Here is a 21695-nt window from a genome sequence, read left to right as displayed (position 1 = left end):
TTGCTAGGCCGTATGAGCAGAAAAGCAGCGTTGGGTTTTGTGGACAAATTTGGCTGGGATTGGGTGGCAAAATACTTCCATTTGTGGCATCTCAAACCTACACACTCATCAACACTCCTATTGCATGATGGGACTCATCTGTGGAGTGGCGTGTGGATTTTGAAAAATTCTTCATGGCTGGTCATTGGAACAACAATTTGTCAATGTCAAAATCTCTCTCTGGGTATGTTTGCTTTAGATAATAGGGTATATTTAATGCACTAGGTTGTTGCTATTTTGAGGAAAAACTCAATTTTGAAGTTAGAATAAAAATCTGGAGTTTTCAAGTGTTGGATTGTAATTTGCAAGTTCATTTCAGTTTATGAAAAGTCCTTTTTTTTTTCCAGTAATTAGTTGCAAGTCATTTATTTTTCAAAGCATTGCAAAAACTCAAAAAAACAGCAAAACACATTTCTAAATGACATAAAAAAACAAGGCAAAACAAGGCAGCCATTACACCTGTCATAAGGAAACCCTATCTATATGCAAAAGAATACCATAAGAAAATGCACCAGACCAGCATGGTATCTAAACCTTGGATAATGTTGCATGGACAATGGATTATATATCTGACCAATCCATGCTGAGTTGATGGTTGAGGTGGATCTATGGTCAGGTTTCCTGTAATGTCCCCTTCTCAATGATGAGCTTTCAGTGGTCCATTGGCCTATTCCAAAAACTTGTAGGCTGTGTGGAATGGAGAATTAGGGTTTCAAACGTTGGTGAAGCGAGAACTTACTATTTTTAGTAAGTTAAGATTTAATTGTTTGGATGATGCTGTCTTACTGAGCTTTCCAAGCTCTGTCTCTGGGTGAAAAAATCATGTTTTTCGGAGGAGTAATTCATGACTTAATATTTTTAGTAAGTGGCAGTATGGAGCATTTCTATTTTTGGCAGTGGACAGGGTCCTGATCTTGCAACAGTTCTGTGGTCTTCTTTGCTCAACTTCATCCTGGTTTTGTTGATGATCAATATGGGAGTCATAAGTGATTTAATTAAATATTATTTCCTTGTCCTAAGGTTTAATATTTAAATATTTGTATTTACTGATTAAATGTATTGAGAATGACTTAGGGAAAAATAATTATCTGATATCAATGTGCTATTTTCCTAAGTCAATGGTGTTATTTTTGGTGGCGATTGGGGATGATAAAACATCTCATGTTATATTATTTTATGTTGCAAAATTGTCACCAAAGGTAAAGTTCAAACTTTGCCTAGGAAGAAGGGAAGTGGGCGCCATGTTGGGTGCAGACATGAAATGAAATGAAAGGAGTTTGAGTTGAGTTTGGGCGCCATTTGCATTTGAATTTGGTGGAGTATGAAGTTATAAATATGAGCCTTGGGCTCTCATTTTGGGAATCTTGAAAAATTGCATCATTATGCTGCCGGATTGGTGTACGAACTTGAAGCTTCTGAGTGTGGCTCCCTAGTATTACTAGTTTCGTACTTGAGACATAGTACCTATGAGAGTGGTGTATTCTTGTGATATTTTTAGTGCATATTTTCAGTATTTTGGAGTGTGGTGTGTTTTGTGGAGTTGCTGGTTTGTTGTGGCTGAAGCAAGCTTTCGATCATACCTCCTTGCCTGAGCGACTAGTCATTCTAGGTACTGGCTCAAACCTTTTCTATGCTATTGGCGATATATGTTGTAAGTTTGCAGCCCCTTATTTGGAGTTTTAGATTTTATTTTGCAAATCAAAATTTCTAGCTTAGGTGTGGTTCCTAGGAAGTGCATTGGGATGCATGCAAGGTGTTTTCGGGGTGTTTAGTAGCTCTTTTTGGTGTGTTCTTAGTCGTTGCTTGCCTAGTGTTAGTTTGGGAGTGATTTGGGGTGAATTGAAGGAGATTTGAGTGAGATATGAGCAATTTAGTGAGTTTATGTTGTGTTGGTTATGCATTTCCAGCCTGTTGACTTTTATATCAGATTCCAGGAAGTAGGTGTTAGAGTTATTTTGACGATAGTTATCTCAAGTGTTTAGCATTATACTTGTCTATCTTTCCTCTCTATTGTAAGGTTAAGTAGTAGTACTACTAACCGTTTCTGGATTGTATTCTTCATATCTCGCTGAAAAGTGGAAGAGGCTGGCTTGCTGCCTATATCTGATATTTTGTAACTCATTCCTCCCACTGCATAAGTGGTTGAGTGATATTGGTTGTACTGATCATCCCGCTGCATAAGCGGTCGAGTTGAGTTTGTTCGGTGTATTCAGTCCTCCCGCTGAAATATTGCGGTAGAGTGATTTGTGTTTGAAGTATTGTTCTCTTGGTTGGTTTATTGCCAAGTTCCTTTCTTTCTCACTGGATAAGCAGAAGGGGCTGGCTTGCCGCCCGTTATTGTATTCAACAATTCAGTAGATTATCTCTAACGATCCCCTGCTACTGTATGCTCTCACCCTCCCACTCTAGGCTCTCAGTGATCAGAAAGTGTAGGGTTCCTTCCAATTGCTTGGATTTCATTATTCTAATCCTAACGGGTGATTTGTATGATTGTGCTATTGCTTTAAAAAAAAAAATTAGTGGGAATATTACATTTCCATTGATGGTGATTTCATAATAACTCCGCTACATAGCATGAACCTACCTGACAAGTGGAAGACTTTTGGATATGCTAGTTTCAAATGTACACTTTGGATGTATTTGCCATGTTGCCATTGATATTGTATTTGTACTCTAATAGATCAATGATCTTATTCTAATTCATCGAATGTCATAATCATGTTGTAGGTTGAGTATCAAGAGATAAATAAGATTATGTTGATTCGTAATATAATAAGATTGAAATGAATTGTAATGTATTCATTGTACTTGAAATTGTACTTGCTATATGTTATAAATGTGTTACATAATACAAATCAAGTATGAAAAAACTTTGGGTTTTGCTTTAGTGATTGTAACAAGGATCTGCTAATCTGGAACTTCAAGGCAAAACTTGGGATTTTTCATGGAACTTGCAGCTTGCAAAGCAATGTTTTCAAACACTGCACTTACCATGATGATGCACCAAAGAATCAACAAAAACATCATAATAGTCTGCAAGCTTAAAAAATACTCTTTGGTTTCTTTGTTTCATAACAAAATCTCCATAATAGTTAAAAAAAATTCACATGTTTTTCATCGAAAAGGTTATGGATTGTTTTCCACTTTAAGTGTTCAGAAAGTTGATTCTTATCTTCAAGAACAAAATTTTTTTTATTTCTATGTTGAATATTTGATTCCTTGATCAATATTTTAATCACACACACACACACACATACAGAGGCATATTGTGAGTTGGAATTTCATCAGTCTAAGTAATATTGATGGAGAATGGGTTGTATGGTTACAAAATCAAGCAAGCAATTTTTTACTTTCACATCTATATGAAAATCTAAAATTCTAGCTAGAAATTAATTCTCTATGAACGATAAGAATTTATCACCAAGAGTCATTATTTTTGCAAAATATAAAATGATGGATTAGAATTAATACCTTCCACTAATATTGACTGACATTTGAACCTTTTTTGAGTTAACAACCACCTTCTCTATTGGCAAAAGAAGTGTTATATTAAACAGTTGTGCACCTACAAGGAAAGGAACCAAAACTTAATAGTCATGGTCAACTTAATGTCCCTTTCTAAACATAAGATGATAACATTATTTCCATTTTCTATTGCTTGCATTGAAAAGTTTGATTTATGACAAATAACATATCTAAAATCTTTATTCCATACATGAACATGTTTAATCAGCGCATAAAGCAATTTAACTGTTACTTGACTCACCAGCAGCAAGCCTATGTTTGAGTCCCTTTAGAATAGTAAGTAGGTAAACCTGAAGAGATTTTAAAATTGAAAAAGAAGGCATTTAGTATTAGTAACAAAATAGGCTCATTTTAAAGAGAAGAAAAGAGGAAAATCATTGGCAAAGATATGGTGTCCTATCAAAGAAAACTAATACATTCCAACTTTTGTAATATGAATATCGACACAACATTCCAAAATTAAATACAAAATAAAATAGAATAAATCACTAATCCATGTTTAATTTTCATAAATGAAAACACAACTCTAATTAAATTGTATTCAAGATAGAAAGTTCCCAAACCAAGATCCTAGAAGAGAACTTACCTTATTGAAGATAACAAAGAGATAACAGATGATCCATAATTAGGAATCAGGATAGATATTTGATTCAACAATACAAATTTCAAACAAGCTAAATTTTGATATAAGTGCTACTGCTTTTTCTTTGAAATCTTTTACAAAGAACAGAAATTATCCTTAGAATTATGTTGCTTTAAAGTGCTAAAAATTGATAAGGTAGTTGCACATTATGAAATTCATCAGTAAAAGCCACAAAACAGCACATCATATGAGAAATCAACACAAAATTTACCATAGAGAGACACAATGTGGTCGAATTGTTGAATAGCGAGGTAGTGTTTCTTCATCTCCACCATCATTGTGTAATATCTACAACCCATTTTCTTTAATAAATCCTCGAAAAACATTGTGAAACTGTTGAAGCACTACTACAAGACAAGGTTTCCATGGTCTGAAAACTTTCTCAAACAACTTGATTTGCTACTCTACTTGGTTGTACACATATGCTACAACTCCCAAATGACCCAAGGGTTATAGTAATACAAATGTATGAGAAACTGTATGGGGCAAACTGTAAAGAACTCATATACCAAAATAACCAAAGAGATAGAAAGGGAAATGTTTTGCATTCGGTTTGAGATGCTTGTGTATTTAATTTTGTCTTGTATAGGGTGAGTTTTGTCTGAGTCAATTTGGTCCACATGAACCAAATTTCTACAGTGGATTCAGCTCTAGCTGATTTTGTATAGTTAACTCCTATTTATACACAGCAAATTTTCCCCAAGCCAATGGCTATAAACAAATTTGATCGTAACTGATTTTACATTTATTTTGGGCCCCTTGATGATCAAATCATCCTTCAGCCTCTCTGCACCCATCTTCTGAATCTTATCTTCTTCATAAACTGCGGTGAGCAGACCTTAGATATCTCATTAGTCATACAAACTATAAGATTGGCATGATTACCTAGCAAACTGAAGTTCAATGTTCATGTTCTAATTTAGATCTACGTCCAATTACTGTGTAGAAGGCTAATTATGTTACCCATTATGAATTTCTCATGTTTGCAAGCTTCTAGAAATTGATCTAAACATATTATTGGAGACAAGTATCCTTCTCTTGTCATGTTTCGTTTGATTTTAAGTATCTAAAGAAACTCAAGCATGACATGATTTATGGAATATTCTCATCCAGAATATTTTTACCAAACTTGGAACTTTCACAATTTATGATGCACACGCATTCGTCAAACAGTTCGCAGCAAACTGATTGGGAATAGTTTTTCACTTGTTTTTAAAGGAAATTGAAAATCATTTATTTAGAATTAACTTTTCCTGTTTGAATTTTGCTAACAATATCAGTAACACCAAATTTGATAGCTCAATATGGTCACAAATAATATTTGTATGATTTTCTGTGAAGCTGTTATAAAAAATGTATTACACAGAATTTTTAAACGGCAATAAACTTCCAAGTTAATACTCAGAAATTATACAAAATAATTTTGGCTCACCTGTCAGTGCTGTCCTCATCTCCTTAACAGTTTTTTTTTTAATATCCTAAACACTCCCCACAATGGTATGACAGTCCCTAATAAGGGCACAGTAGGACAGACTTGTACGGCTCCTAGTTTGACTGCAAACTCTTAATCATCTGCTACGTTGGCTCCTTTGCTTGTCTTTGGGTTGCACTAGATACCAATTTATAAAGCCTTCAATATGTCAATCGACCCATCCTTATTGTCGTATGGCAGCCTTGGGATGGAACACTAAAGGTACAGCTGGGCTATAAGTTCAGCGACATATATATAATTTTTAATTTCTTGATTCACATGCACCCACAAAACAAAGGTCTCTGTCAATCTCAATTTGCACACACACTCACTGATATTTCCTGGTTGACAATAATAAATTTTAACCAAAACAAGAGAAAACAGTAATTTTCTGTTTGCTTGCAAACCTCCAGAAAATTAGCAAACTGCAACCTGAAATCAATCACTCTAACATTTCGCACAATGGTGACTTTTAAGCAAAATCGCTCAAAAGCCATCTGAGGGTTTTCGTTCCAAAATCCCAAATCTCCACACACCATTGATCCCTAGCTGGAATCGCACTGTCTTCCAGATTATCATCCATTAGAAAAACTGTTGGGGTTTTGTCCCCTTGATGAGAAATTTGACCATAGGCACAAATCTCCAAAAGAGAAACAAACAGTATTCAGAATGAATTGTTTTCCTCAGCTTCCTTTTATAACTTCCCACAGAACATTCAGGAATTATAAAATCACTTTTTTTAAATAATAAATATTTTTGCTCATAAAGTGACATAATATTTATTTTATTTTATTGTTATGCCAAATAAAGTTACTTTATTAAATAAGTATCAAACACATAAGCATAATTTAATTAAATACAAGCTATATAATTTTTATTTCCAGAATGTTGAGCTCCTCTACGTTTTGAAAATGCCATGACTACGTGACATCCTCTTTTCAAACTACTAGCTCCATGGTGGACATTCACGACATCGCCTCTCTTGGTTTTCCTTGAACAGACTCTAAGAGTTTTTCCTTCTGGTTGGGTGTGTTTTGGTTGTGGCATTGCACATCAATCCCTTTCATGCCCTAGCTCCATGTGACAGTCCTCCACCTCTCTTCTCTTTGCGTGTGGCAAGATCTCCCCTCCTAGGGCTGCCTTGGGTTGTAAAAGCATTAGCCTTTTCTCTCTAGGCTCCTTCGATGGGTTGTGAAAATGCCATGACTGCGTGTCATCCTCTTTTCAAACTACTAGCTCCATGGTGGACATTCACGACATCGCCTCTCTTGGTTTTCCTTGAACAGACTCTAAGAGTTTTTCCTTCTGGTTGGGTGTGTTTTGGTTGTGGCATTGCACATCAATCCCTTTCATGCCCTAGCTCCATGTGACAGTCCTCCACCTCTCTTCTCTTTGCGTGTGGCAAGATCTCCCCTCCTAGGGCTGCCTTGGGTTGTAAAAGCATTAGCCTTTTCTCTCTAGGCTCCTTCAATGGTTCAATAAAGCAAGTTCCCTGTAATATAACTCCACATCCTTCCTGTCAAATCTAGCAATCAGTCTCTCTGTAAACTCAGTGTAGGAGTGGATAAGTGCGTGGTTCTGTGTGACTAAACCATGTTGCCACCAATCCTATGCAACACCCTCTAAGTGTAATACCACAAACTGGATGGTCTCATCTTCTGGCATAGGCTTGAGTGATAAGTAGATATCCAACTTATGCACCCAAGCACGTGCACTCATTGAACCACTGCCATCAAATGGAGATATGATGATCTTACTGGTAGCCCGATTCAACTTTGTGTTCTTCTGTCTGGGCCATTTGTCATTGCGATTTCTCATGGTATCTCTGCGCTACATACAATATTGGTGCAGCGGAAAGGCATCTCTCACATGCTGTGGTAAGCGTGCCCACTCATCATTGGCCGCCATAACCATGTCCTAGAATGTGACACCTTCCAAGGGGTCAGCAGTTGGTGGATCATCTTGCAGAAGAAAATGGGGCTGCATGGGTCTATCACTGCCGTAGTGCGATTTTTGTCACGCCTCGGCGACATAGATACACTACTAAATGATGAGGGGGTCCGGCTACTGCCTCGGCTACCCCTGGATGAAACCGACCTATCATGACAACCATGTCGATCATTCCTGTCCCTGTGATGACCCAAGTCTAACCTGTCCAGCGTACCTTGTAACCTGTCAAGAGCCTGAACAATGCAAGGCTGTGCATCAGCCAAGCTCCTCATTATCTCATCTAGATCAGGAACTTCCCGTCTTACCTCATTCCTGTTATCTTCAGGTATATCGCACATATCTACTTCTACAAGATGTTCTGAACCAAAATTGAACACTACCTGAGCTCTTCTGCGAGTGTAGAACCTATATGTGCCAAATCTGCCCCGATACATAGATTTACTCCGATGACCCCCAAGCTGGCAGGATCATCGCTTTGATACCACTGAAAGATGGCAACTAGGAATTGGCACTAATCTGAATTGTTTGTTTCAATCTAAGTCTTTGACTAGCGGTTAGATTTTTTGGTTTTTTGATAGAGTTTTGAGTTCTTAAGCCTTTTTGAGGTTGGTGCTTGTAGTTTTGACAATATAGAATAAAAAACAAATGCAATACATAAAGAATAACTGACTGGAATTGAATTTCAAACTTCAGATTTATTTACCAGCAATGCACAAATGTAAATAAATGTTTATTTTTTCAACAACCAAAGCCAAAGTTGGCATACCAGGGATCCAAAGCTGGCTTGACTGTAGTTTTATTTGCTTGAAATGAGAAATAGAATGATTGAAGCACCTAATAAATAATTACCTAAAACAAATATATGAAGTCACAAGTCTAGTACAATCTCTAGAATTTTGCCAGGCAGGGTCTCCAGAATTGAGTGCTTTCTCCCACTAATTTGTTGATGTAGCTCCAGTATGTTGCAATATCTCCAAATTAACCCTCGACTTCTTCTTATTGACTGTAACAATGAATTCTCAGCTAGAAAACTGAATCCAAACCCTTGTATTTATTTTTATTTCATCCCCAGGCAAAGAGAAAGATACAGCCTAGCTGGGAGAGGTACGAGTGGCTCCTAAATACATAAATTTCATTGAAATTTATCTTATTCCCGCTCAGATCTGAATTCCAGACTCATATGATGTTGCTGCTGCTGATAAATCACCGATTCAAGCCGTTTTTGACGAAATACAATCATTCCAGGCAAATCGATTTGATGAGAAGTGAGAGGGGTTTCGTCCTTTCACGAAGAAATGGAGGTCTTCGTCTCCAAATCCACTCCAGAACTCTGCCACTCGTTGCAGACCTACAAAAGATAATATTGTCACAAAAATAAAACAACTCAATGCCAAAAATGATCACTCAAATGCTCTTTTATGCATCCAACCCTAAATCGATCCTCAAAGGGAATAAATTAAAGATTCCAAGGAATCTTCTTTTTCTCCAATAAGGCGTCCAATCTTGAGGTTGAGCTCAACATGATAAAGCCACCACTTTTTAAAATTAACTTTGCCTAGGAAGTCGAACCAAGGGGTAGATATCATGTTTTAATTTTATAAAGTTACTTTTATAAAATATTTTTATTTTTAGAATAAGTAACTTTATAACATTTTAATATAAAGTTCACTCTAATTAGAGCGACCAAGGCCAAAATTGGCTAAGTATGGGGCCTCCTTGCACTCTCCATCACCTCCTAACCACTAAATTCACCTGCAGAGGTGGCTAATAGGTGAAACCGTGCCTCTGGATGATGTACTAGAAAGTGGGGACATTACATCTACCCTTTACAAAACCCTCTCAAATCCTCTTTTTTTTCTCACATTAGGTTTTCTGATTTTTTCAACAACTAGGTGAAGAGAGAAAAGAGGATTAAAGGAGTGAAAAGAGATAGATTGAGTGAGTGCAACTACAAGAGGGGTGACAAGGAGCAAGAAGAAGAGGAAGATTCTACACCAACTTGGAGAGAATTTTCAAGCACAAGGTAGCTTTCTATGATTGTTTTTAACTTCTTTTCATTTTTTTTTGTTGTTTTTAGTTTGTTTCAATTTCGAAATCTGATTTGATGTTGAATCTTGATGTCAAAGTGAAGAACGAACAATGTTAGGTTGAAATGAATGTATGAGTATGCATTTGCAGCCATGAATCTTGATGCCAAAATGAAGAATGAACAATGTAAGGTTGAAATCAATGTATGAGTATGCATTTGACATCAAGATTCAACATCAATTTTTAATTTTATTAAATATTTTCAAATTTGTTAAACTAGGATGAAACTAGGTGCTTATTGAATTTATATTGTGAAATGCAGTGTCACAATGAGCTCGCATGACATTAGTGAGGATGAGATACAAATTCATTCTCATAGTGGAAATGAATCAAAATATGAATCTGAGGCTGAGGGGGGTGACCATGGAGCTGACCTTGAAGGCAAAACTAGTTTCATGGCAAGTGCAACGGCTAGTATAGAGTGCCCCTCCAAATTGCTAGCAAAGTATGCTAAGGGTCCTTTTGATCCTAAGTCTCATCTCAAACAATTTGCAACAAAAATACAAGACACATTACGGATAGGTGGTGGCACAAGGAAGTGGAAATGCAACATTTGTGGTTTAGAATGGTTTGGCAGCATTACTAGAGTTAATACACACTTCCTTTTTATTTGAGGAAAAGGTGTGGATCCGTGTCAATTTTTTGGAACAAGTTGCAAACGTCAAATATAGAATTAAGATCAACAAGCTTTGGGGTGTTCCTGATGATAGTGGAGTTGCAATGCCTACTACTTTGTCTCGTAGGGCACAAGTTCAGCAGAGCCAAACACAAGCTTCTAGTTATACATTGCAAACGAGAGTAGGAGTGATGTTAGGACCTTCATCCACTTATGTTGTGGCCCAATCACGAGAGGGTAAGGGAAAATGCAAGTCACAAAGTAACCTCATAGCTGAATTGTTCAATGTGCAGTTGCAGGATGAGATAGATGATGCCATTGGCAAGTTCTTTGCCATTGGCATCCCATTTCATTGTAGCTCGATCGCCTTATTATAAGGAGATGATATCGATGGTGGCAAACGGAGGACCATCATATGTGCCACCAAGTGAGACCAAATTGAGGACCACGATCTTGGATAAGAACTATTCCAAGATAAATGTTTTGATGGAGAAGATTAAGGCATGTTGGGTGGAGTCTACATACAGCATAGTTATGGATGGGTGGATGGACATTAGCCATCGTCCAGTCATCAACATCATGGTTACAAGTGTAGAAGGCCCATGCTTTTTGAGGTAGTTGATTGTGTAAAGCGGAAAAATCGAACCCTAGTCGTTCTCCCCTCCCCAACTCCGAGGAGAGAGAAGGGAGAGTCACTAGGGTTGATGGTTTTCACTTAGGAGAGACTTTACATTCAAAAGAGGGGTTGAAACCCACAAGATCCAATCCCACGCAATGCAAGATTGGATTCTAAATGAGTTTCAAGGGTTAAGACATCAAGGATACCCTCTTTTGTAAAGAAATGTAGATAGAAAGATTGAACTAGGAATGCATGCAAAGTAGGAAAGATTCACTTATAAACAGAGATAGGAATATGATATGAAGCTGCGGACCTGGAATTAGCAGTAAAATGTCGGGACGGCGCTGTCCTGCAAATTTGAGCGAAAGTTGACGGGACGATGGCGCCCGGCGTGCACACGGTCCTTCGGAAAATCCGCGAAACGAAGGTGGATCTGTTCGTCTCTGCACAAGGATTCCAGATCTTCAATTACAGCCGCGTACCTGCAACCTACACACAGAAAAGAGAGGACGATTGGGGGGTTAGGGATGAGGGGTTTGCCTTTAGGTCAAACCCCGGTTTTGGAATTAACCAAGAAATGAGAAATGCTGTAAATGTAATGTAAAACAAGTACTAATACCTTGTTGTAAGGATGTTTGTATCCTTATATGCGAAGGTATAGATGTTGTTGTATGTTGTATGTTGTATGTTGTAGTATGTGATCTCCTCTTCAATGGTTGAATCCTTGTCTTGAATGCAACACCTAGCCTTGAATGGAGACTTAGAATGATCAATTGCTTGAAGGAATGTTTGAATGCTTGAATGCTTGAATGCTTGAATGTTTGAATATCGTTTCCACACCTTTTTTTTCTCCTCCTCCCCCAAAATGAGAGAGGAAAAGTAGTTTATATACTTGCCAATTAGGGTTGATAGACTGATTTTCCCGACCTTAGGCCGACTAGGAAATGTTATTTTCCAATTTGCAAACAAAAAGGCCCGAAGTCCCATAGGAGACCGGGCCCAAAATAGGGCCAGGGACCAGGGCGCTGGGCGCTCTGGTCCCACCTCCCGGGACAGCAAGGTGCAAGGAGGGATCAAGCAGGGTGCTGGAAAAATGCAGTTTTGATGTCATGAACAAGTTTCGGGGTCTCCATTTAGGTTCCGTGTTGCATCGCCATCGTGAAGACCCAAATGCAGTCAAAATTGCAAGTGTCGCAATTTTAGGACGCTACAGATTGTACAGGGCATCACAAAGTGTAATGTCCCCATTTTTGTGCCTTCCTAAGCATCAGTTATTTTCAGAGGTTAGTCTATTATCTAGGTCTCTATAGGCATAATGTGGTGATTAGGGGGCCCTTTGAGGGTGATTCAAGGTTATTCAGTTGACCTTTTGGGTGTCCTTTTTAGGACTCTCCATCTCAATGCATCAATTTTTTTGGTAGTTTGCCTTCCAAAGGTCTTTTAGGCTCCATTTGTACATACTAATTTTAGTCTCTTTAACATTTGGTCCCATACTTTTTATAGTAAGATTCTGGACGGTTGAAGGGTACCGCAATTACTTTTGGGTAGCTAGTAGAATTAAATAAATGTTCTGACATTAGCATTTTTGGAGTTAATGATTAATATGAATTTATTAAAATTGAGTTTAATAATATTAAATAGATTAAAGACTTTATATTAAGGGGATATAAGGAGTATCAATTGCATAAGTTATTTTAATGATGATTATAAGGCCATTTCTTAAGCCTTTATGAGGATATTTCAGTGGCATCAGAGCCCAAGTTCCTGTCATCATGTTGGGTGACTCAATTAAAGATTTAGAGTTATGAAAATGGGTTTCAAGTTTGAACAGGGTCGAAGATCAAATCAAGATGAGTTATGAATAGGAAGCGATCCAGCTCTTTAAATAATATCAAAGCAAAATTGAGTTTAATAATATTAAATAGATTAAAGACTTTATATTAAGGGGATATAAGGAGTATCAATTGCATAAGTTATTTTAATGATGATTATAAGGCCATTTCTTAAGCCTTTATGAGGATATTTCAGTGGCATCAGAGCCCAAGTTCCTGTCATCATGTTGGGTGACTCAATTAAAGATTTAGAGTTATGAAAATGGGTTTCAAGTTTGAACAGGGTCGAAGATCAAATCAAGATGAGTTATGAATAGGAAGCGATCCAGCTCTTTAAATAATATCAAAGCATGCCCGAGGAGTTTGAAACATGTTTCTTTTGATGATTTTTTAAGTTTGGGTGTAACCTTGAGACCTGGTAAAATGGGCAAGGTGAAGTACGTCAAAAGAACAATGAAAGAAAAATCAGAACTTACCCTTGAAGAAGGGTTGGTAAAAAAACTAAAGGAAGTTGATCAGGAGGTTTAAGCTAATTCTACAAGTGCTTCTATATGTAAACATGAATGCATCGCTGTCCATCAGATTGAAAAATCTGAAAATGAAGTTTCTCTTTCTTGTCCTTCTATCACAGATGTGTACAATGGTGTTCATGAAATTAAAGAATCAATTGTTGATAATTGTAAGGAGTGCAAGAGTCTCTTGATGGGTGACTTAGAGGTCATGATTAATAAGCCATGTGAAGAGATGAATTATCTTGATGCTTCCATGAATGATTCTACAGCTGTTTCAATAACTCTACATGAAGAAAAACCATTTGGTATTAATGAAGACTTCACTTGCAGCCATTTGACAACATTTATGATGGATGATACGCTTGACTTTCAGTTGGAAATATCTCATGAATCAGCACTTTTCGATGGGCAACCTCACATGGAAGGAGAGGTACTTGAGGGTGTTGACGACTCTACTCTAAGGAATTGATGCAGGAGCATCCCCGATTCACAACAATCTTGCATCAACCAAAAACATTTCCTTTCTATTTTGTTTGCAGTTTCAGTTTTCTTTTTATGTGTCCCGGTTTTGGCTCACCGGATCCTGTGGAGTTGGATTCTACTTGAAGACTTGATCATCTTTCTTGCTTTCTAAATCGCATCTCATTTGGATCACTTTCCAACAAGATATCGCTATCGGTTTCCATGACAGTTTCTTGTTACCAGTTGCCTGAGACCTGGTGATCTACCGGAATCGATTTCGAAGCTTACAGAACCTTGAGCATTGATATCAATGTTTCTTGGCGTGTGGCCGACCTTCTACATTTCATCGTTTGGATTTTTCGAAGGAATCTCTTGGCGAAGGCCGACCTTGTTCATTTTGCACGTTAGGTCTTGTTCTTCGGGTTTTGATCCCTTTTGGGCCGACTGGATCCTTTGGATCGATATATATATTTGTAATCATGCTTTAGAATGTAATAAAGGAGAATCAATCAGAATATTAAATAGATAGACTGTGCCTAGAAGATAGATCTTTCGATTCAAGGTCCCGGTTGTGACCTATTCTACCAAGCATGTGTGCCAGTATGTTGTAACCCGGTTGTTACCGGTTGGATGTAATCAAATTTCATGCAATAAGACTATCTGTTCTGCATTGCCTCCATCATATCTGTCTGTTCCCGTTGTGTTTACTCTTGCTGACCGATCTGGATTGATCTCCTTGAGGTCCCTCCTCACTGGTGACTGCTTCAAGTGGTATCAGAGTGAAGTTTCGTTCTGGAGGTTGTGTGTCCTGAATTTTGTTGTAGGGTGGCGGATTGTGGGTCCGACCTGCAATTGCAAAGGACTAGCGTGAATTAATGGCGCGAAGAGGAACTAGGAATGGTGGAGCGCATGGGAATGCAGACCCTGCTGTGATGGAGATGTTGCGAGGAATAGCAGCTTGGTTAGAAGCTGTGGAGACAACCTAGAGAAGAGGCCGACATATTGAAGATGTAAGTGAAGATGAAGAAGCCCTGACAGAACAAGTGAATCTATCAGCAATTGATCTAGATGAAGAAAGGTTTTTAAGGGTTTTGAGTAGGGCGAACACTAAACCTCATTTTACCCCACCGAAATATGATGGGAACTTAGATTCGGATGAATTGATGGATTGGATCTCGGAGATGGAGAAGTATTTTGACTTTGAAAACACTGTAGAAGAGAGGAAGGTGAAATATGCATGTACCCGGTTGAAAGGTCATGCATCTCTTTGGTGGGAGCATTTGCAAGTTGATAGACAAAAAAGAGGTAAAGAAAAGATTAAGACATGGGATCAGATGATTGCTAAGTTGAAATCGAAGTTTGTCCCGACAAATTATCAAGTGGATTTGTTCCGGAAGTTGCAGAACCTAGGACAGAAGGAATCTAGTGTGAAGGAGTACACCGAAGCATTTTACAAATTGAACATCAGATCCGAACATGTTGATGATAAAGTTGAACAAATTGCAAGATATTTGAACAAATTGCGGATGTCTATACAAGATGAACTCAGTATCATCAAATTGGAGAGTGTTGAAGAGGCTTACCAGTATGCAATAAAGGTTGAAGAGAAATTGAACAAAAGACATGAGTAGAGACAGAGAGGTAGAGGTGGAAGGTTTACCAGAGGAAGATTTCAAGGAGGAAGAGGATATACCGGAGGAAGAGGAACTAGTATAGATCAGAACAAGGACAAGGAAGTGAGCAAAGAAGGTAATTCATACTGGAAGGATGATAAAAATTTCTACTGGAGAAGAGAACCGGATGGTTACCGGAATGATAACTTTGGAAGACAAGACGAGGACATTTAGAGGTACTTTCTTTAAGTGTGGAGGAGAAGGACACCGTGCATTTGAATGTAAGAAGACAGAGGCTACTGGAAGAGCAGTAGTGGCGGAGAAAACCCCACCAGATCAGACAATAAACCAAAAGATGGAGAACTGTTGATGATGAGGAGAGCTTTGTGTCATACCAGAGGAAGTGAAGAACCCTTGCAGAGGAAGAATCTATTCAAGACCAAATGTAAGGTATCCAGTAAGTGTTGTAAAGTTGTTATTGATAGTGGTAGTTCAGATAATCTTGTTTCAGAAGAGATGGTGAATAAGTTGAAATTGGAAAGATTGAAACACTCTAAGCCTTATTAGATAGCATGGATTTAGGATGAACATAAGTTGTTAGTAAGTGAACAGTGTTTGGTAAAATTGAAAATTGGGAATTATCATGATGAAGTTTTGTGTGATATTATGCCTGTGGATATTTGTCATATTTTGTTGGATAGACCTTGGCAGTTTGATAGACAGGCAATACATGATGGGAGGAAGAATACATACACTATTGTGGCCAACGGAATGAAGCAAACATTGTTACCTTTGGAGGAACCTTTGAAGAATGAGCTCTGTACAAATACCAAAATCTGTTTGGTAGATGGAAGGAAATTCATGGATGGACTGAGACATGAGAATGTGTGTTTTTCCTTAATTCCTAAGAAGATTGAGAGACCAGAATCGAAAGAAGAACACCCGAAAGAGATAAGAGATTTGCTGACAGAATATGAGGATATCATTTCAGATAATGTACCTGATGGATTACCACCTATTAGAAGTATTAGTCATTGCATGGACTTGGTTCCCGGAGCTAGTTTGCCTAACAAATCTGCACATTGGTTGACACCGACAGAGAATGAAGAACTGAATAGACAAGTGCAGGAGTTGTTGAAGGAAGGTTTGATTAGGGAGAGTCTGAGCCCTTGTGCAGTACCAACAGTATTAGCACTTAAGAAGAATGGAGAATGGAAGATGTGTACCAATTCAAGAGCAATAAACAAGATCACAGTGAAATACCGGTTTCCTTTGCCTAGGATGGATGACGTAATGGATTGTTTGAGTGGAGCAAAATACTTTACAAAGATAGATTTGAAGAGTGGATATCATTAGATCAGGATCAGAGAAGGTGATGAGTGGAAGACAACATTTAAGACAAATGAAGGACTATATGAATGGTTGGTGATGACTTTTGGACTGACTAACGCACCGAGCACTTTCATGAGGCTGATGAATGAGGTATTGAAGAAATTCTTGGGTAAGTTTGTTCTTGTGTATTTAGATGACATTCTGATCTTTAGTAGAACAAAAGAGGAGCATTTGTTGCAGTTAAGACAAGTTTTACAGAGGTTGAGAGAAGAAAAGTTGCTGATCAATATCAAGAAGTGTACTTTCATGAAGGATGAGTTAGTCTATTTAGGATTTGAGATATCTGAGGATGGTTTGAAGATGGACCCTGAGAAAGTGAAAGCCATTGTTGAGTGGCCTACACTGGAAAGCATTGGAGAGGTAAGATCATTTCATGGATTGGCTAGTTTTTACCGGAAGTTTATCAGAAATTTCAGTTCAGTTTGTAACCCTATGACTGAGACCATGAGAGGAGATCGGAAGGAATTTAAGTGGACCACCGGAATAAAGAAAAGTTTTTAATTGTTGAAGCAGAAAGTGACTGAGCAACCTGTGTTAGCTTTACCAGATTTCAATAAGGTATTTCAAGTGGATTGTGATGCAAGTGGAACAGCAAGAGGAGCAGTTTTGAGTCAAGAAGGGAGAGGAATAGCATATTTCAGTGAGAAATTGAATGATGCCCGGAAGAGATATTCAGTGTATGATCAGGAATTTTATGCAATAGTTCAAGCCTTGAAGAAATGGAGAGACTACTTGTTGCCTAAGGAGTTTGTGTTGTATATAAATCATCAAGCTTTGCAATATTTGAATAGTTAGAGTAATTTGAATCAGAGGCACATGAGATGGGTAGAATTCTTGCAGAGTTACACCTTTGTGTTGAAGCATAGAAGTGGGAAATCTAACAAAGTTGCTGATGCATTGAGTAGGAGATGGAATTTGCTGACAGAGATGAGAGTGACAGTATTAGGTTTTGAAGATTTGAAGACCTTGTATGATGAAGACCCGGATTTTGTAGAACCTTGGAAAGCATTTAGAGAACTGGTTATGGTTGATAGAAGCAAATGGTTGGATTATTTCATTCAGGATGGGATGTTATTCAGTGGAGTTCAGTTGTGCATACCTAAGAGTTCCATGAGAGAGAACCTAATAAAAGAGAAGCATAGTGGAGGTTTAACTAGACACTTTGGCATTGACAAAACAATTGTGTTAGTGAGTGAGCAGTACTTTTGGCCCCAAATTCATAAGGATGTTAAGAGATATATGTAGAGTTGTAGAGTTTGTCAGGTTGCAAAAGGTAGTGGTCAGAATGTGGGATTGTATAAACCTTTGGCAGTACCAGTAAGTCCTTAGGAGGATATAAGCATGGATTTTGTACTTGGATTGCCTAAGACACCGAGAGGGAATGATTCTATATTTGTGGTAGTGGATAGATTTTCAAAGATGGCTCATTTCATACCTTGTAAGAAGACATCAAATGCATTATATGTAACAACCTATTTTTCAAGGAAGTGGTGAGATTGCATGGATTACCTAAGAGCATAGTTTCAAACAGAGACACTAAGTTTGTTGGCTAATTTTTGAGAACATTTTGGAAGAAGATAAAGACAGATTTGAAGTTCACTTCTACTTTTTATCCACAGACTGATGGACAGACAAAAGTTGTTAACCGGAGTTTGGGAAACTTGTTGAGATGTTTAGCGAGAGATAAAACCGGAAGTTGGGAATTGATCCTTGCACAAGAAGAGTTTGCCTACAACAATTCAGTGAATAGAAGTACCGGAAAAACACCTTTTGCGATTGTTACCGGAGTGCATCCTAGAGGAATAGCAGAATTGAGAGACATTAGCAGTGAAGACCGGAAGAGTTCAGAAGCAGAAGATTTTGCAGATCACATGGCAGCATTGCACATTCAGGTTAAGCAGCATTTGGAAGACATGAACAACAAATATAAGGAGAAGGCCGATGAGAAGAGGAGACATAAGGAATTTGAAGTTGGCAATGAAGTGATGGTATATTTGAGAAAAGAGAGATTCCCGGTTGGAACTTATAATAAGTTGCAGATGAAGAAGTTTGGACCCTATAAGATTTTGAGAAAATTCAATTCTGGAAATGCATATAAAGTGGAGCTAACGAATAATCTAAGTATATCACCTACATTCAACAATGCAGATCTTCATGAGTACCATGAACCAAAATTCAGTGAGGACAATGTTGCAGACCTTGAGAAACAATTGCCGCGGAAGGAACCGGATCAGATTAAAGAGATTTTGGACAGTAGGATAGGGTGTAGTACCCAGAACAATCAGTACAAAGAATATCTTGTGAAGTGGAAGAGCAAACCAGTTGAAGATTCATCTTGGATTTCTCAGGCAGAGGTAGACCGCCTTGGTTTCCCTCTAACCCCAACAAAGTGAGAGGCTCACTTTTCATTAACCCCGGATGTTTGATGCAGGAGCATCCCCGGTTCACAACAATCTTGCATCAACCAAAAGCATTTCCTTTATGTTTTGTTTGCAGTTTTAGTTTTCTTTCTGTGTCCCGGTTTTGGCTCATCGGATCTTGTGGAGTTGGATTCTACTTGAAGACTTGATCATCTTTCTTGCTTTCTAAACCGCATCTCATTTGGATCACTTTCTGACAAGATATCGCTATCGGTTTCCATGACAGTCCCTTGTTACCGGTTGTTCCTTGTTGACGGGAATAATCATTATGTTATGTTGGTATATTATGTTTATGTTGTCGTCGGTAATAATGAGTTACGGCGGTCAGTTAGTTAGCCGACGGGTAGGTAGTTGGAGTTGCGACGGTTGTGTCGCACCCCTTCGGCTGTCATATATTGTACCACCTCCGGGTGTTGGAGAACATGTAATGTTGATGACAGATTATAATATGAACATCTTTTGACATTAACGGAAAGCTACATCCTTTGTAATTGCATTGTGCATTGCTGTTCAGTTTCTGTATTCTTCCTGTTTACCCAGTGAGGTAAACATTTGGCGCCGTTGCCGACACGAATTCGGGACCAGGAGACACGGATGGCGCACAGACACAATGGGCCTACCCGTTGGTGAGGTGAACCCGGAGGTCGACAATGCCCAAACAGAACTCTACGTAGGAGAAGACACCGCGACGAGAGAATTTTCAATTCTACTCCAAGTAGCCATTCAGACCTACGTGCGACGAGAGGCGGCGGAGGCGGAAGTCCCACCAAGTGCCGTGTGGGCAGCGTTGGAAGTGAGTCTAGAGGTAAATCGGTTGATGAACCATCTCCCCCGATTGCTAGCACAAGCATCGTTGGCACAACAAGCTCGCGTGGAGGAAATTGCCCGGGAGGAGCGACGCCAAGAAATTTTGCAACAGTACGAGGAACGGGAAGCAAAACGAGATGGCGCTAGGTCAGGGGCATTTGAACCGTGAGCCATACGGGACGGAATAAAGAACACTTATTGTAATAATTATGTCATATTGTTGGCATAAACTTGTCTTCCACATTATGAATGAATAAAAGTGTTCTACTTTTTATGTCATTAAGTATATAGAAAGCTGTTGGGAATTAATGCCCAATACACTGAATAAAGACAAAAATAAGCAACAATATATAGATGAACGTGCAGTAGCCCAACGTGCCTTGATCCTTGAACAGCAAGCGGAAAGGCGACAGAGGTATAAGCGAAGAGAGGAGGAACGCTCCGAAGGGGACGGTGAGGCCAGCGGCCACCCACGGAGTTGGGAGGAGTTACTTGCAGAAACTCGCCGCATGATAGAGTATACCAAAACTCAGTTGAGGGATTTGAGGGACTTGCCACACACACCAGAGGCTAGGAAAACTCCAAGGAGTGGGGAGGAGGCAGGAGAGGGAGAAGACACCGGGGCTGCCAAGAGTGTCGGAGGGACACCGGGGCACGGCGGTCAAGCACCCCTTATAGGATCTGACCCATCCGGAGTAGGACAACAGCCACCAGTAGTAAAAAGACAAGGCATGGCACAAAAACAAAAACTTCCAAAGTTCCATGGGGATGGGAAAGAAGACCCTGTCCGCCACTGTCGCACTTGTGAAACAATTTGGGGAGCGAATGGTGTTACCGAGGAGGACGAGTGGGTAACACAGTTTCCCGCAACCTTGAGGGGCGTAGCCATCGACTGGTTTTCGGATACGGATAAGGCTAAAATTAGCACATGGGCAGACTTGAAGAAGGAATTTCAAGCAGAGTTTCGTCTCCTAAGAGACGATAATGAGATCGTAGCCGAAATCTACGGCACGAAACAGAGAAAGGATGAGACTGTTCGAACCTACAGCCGGCAGCTCAAAGAGCTGCTAGGAAAGATGGAGAACCAGCCGGCAGACGGACTGAAAAAACAGTGGTTCGTGGAAGGTCTAAAGAAATCCCTTAGACGAAAAATGAAGATAGTACCTCCCTTTTCATACTCCGACGCCTATAACAGGGCAATGGATTTAGAAAGTGAACAAAAGACGTCCAAGAAGAAGAAAAATAAATCCTCGTCGGAGGATGATTCCTCTTCTGACAAAAGTGATAGCAGTGATGACGACTCTAATCGGAAGGTACGGGCTCTCCAGAAAGATATGGAGCGAATGATGAGAGAGATAAAGGCAACCAAAGGAAGCACAAGCAAAGGCGACGAAGGGGATTTATGGTGCACGGACTGCCGTACCGACGGACACACCAAGGGGTCTTGTCCGAAAAAAGCATTTTGCGATATTTGCCAGATTGTCGGACACCTTACCAAGGAATGTCCGTACAATATGAGGACACGTAACCAACAGGTTCTCTTTACAGAACCATCTGCATCAGCCGGCACGTCCCAGCCTGCGAGCAACAATGCCTCGTCTGGCGGCTACCGAAACAACAGGCGAGGAAGAGGCAACAATAACAATAACGGAAGCCGTATCCAGTATGACGCCAAGGGCCGGCCAATTATCCAATGTAGGGCCTAT

The 21695-nt window shown here is 39.1% G+C and overlaps 1 protein-coding gene across 5 annotated transcripts in view; it reads right to left on the bottom strand.

Moving 5' to 3' along the window:
• The window catches only part of LOC131030760 (pentatricopeptide repeat-containing protein MRL1, chloroplastic), a 268461-nt gene that overhangs the window by 19288 nt on the left and 227478 nt on the right, over nt 1-21695 (bottom strand). For all 5 annotated transcript variants that reach the window (XM_059221492.1, XM_057961675.2, XM_057961676.2 and 2 more), the window contains 2 exons: nt 3806-3854; nt 3511-3604 (listed from right to left, as the gene is read on the bottom strand). In XM_059221492.1, the coding sequence (XP_059077475.1) occupies nt 3511-3604; nt 3806-3854 (143 nt within the window). The remainder of the gene's footprint in view (nt 1-3510; nt 3605-3805; nt 3855-21695) is intronic.

The sequence above is a fragment of the Cryptomeria japonica genome, chromosome 5 (assembly GCF_030272615.1).
Source record: "Cryptomeria japonica chromosome 5, Sugi_1.0, whole genome shotgun sequence".
NCBI lineage: Eukaryota > Viridiplantae > Streptophyta > Pinopsida > Cupressales > Cupressaceae > Cryptomeria > Cryptomeria japonica.
The sequence above is the reverse complement of the archived record's forward strand: the minus strand, read 5'-3'. Positions and strand labels throughout refer to the sequence as shown.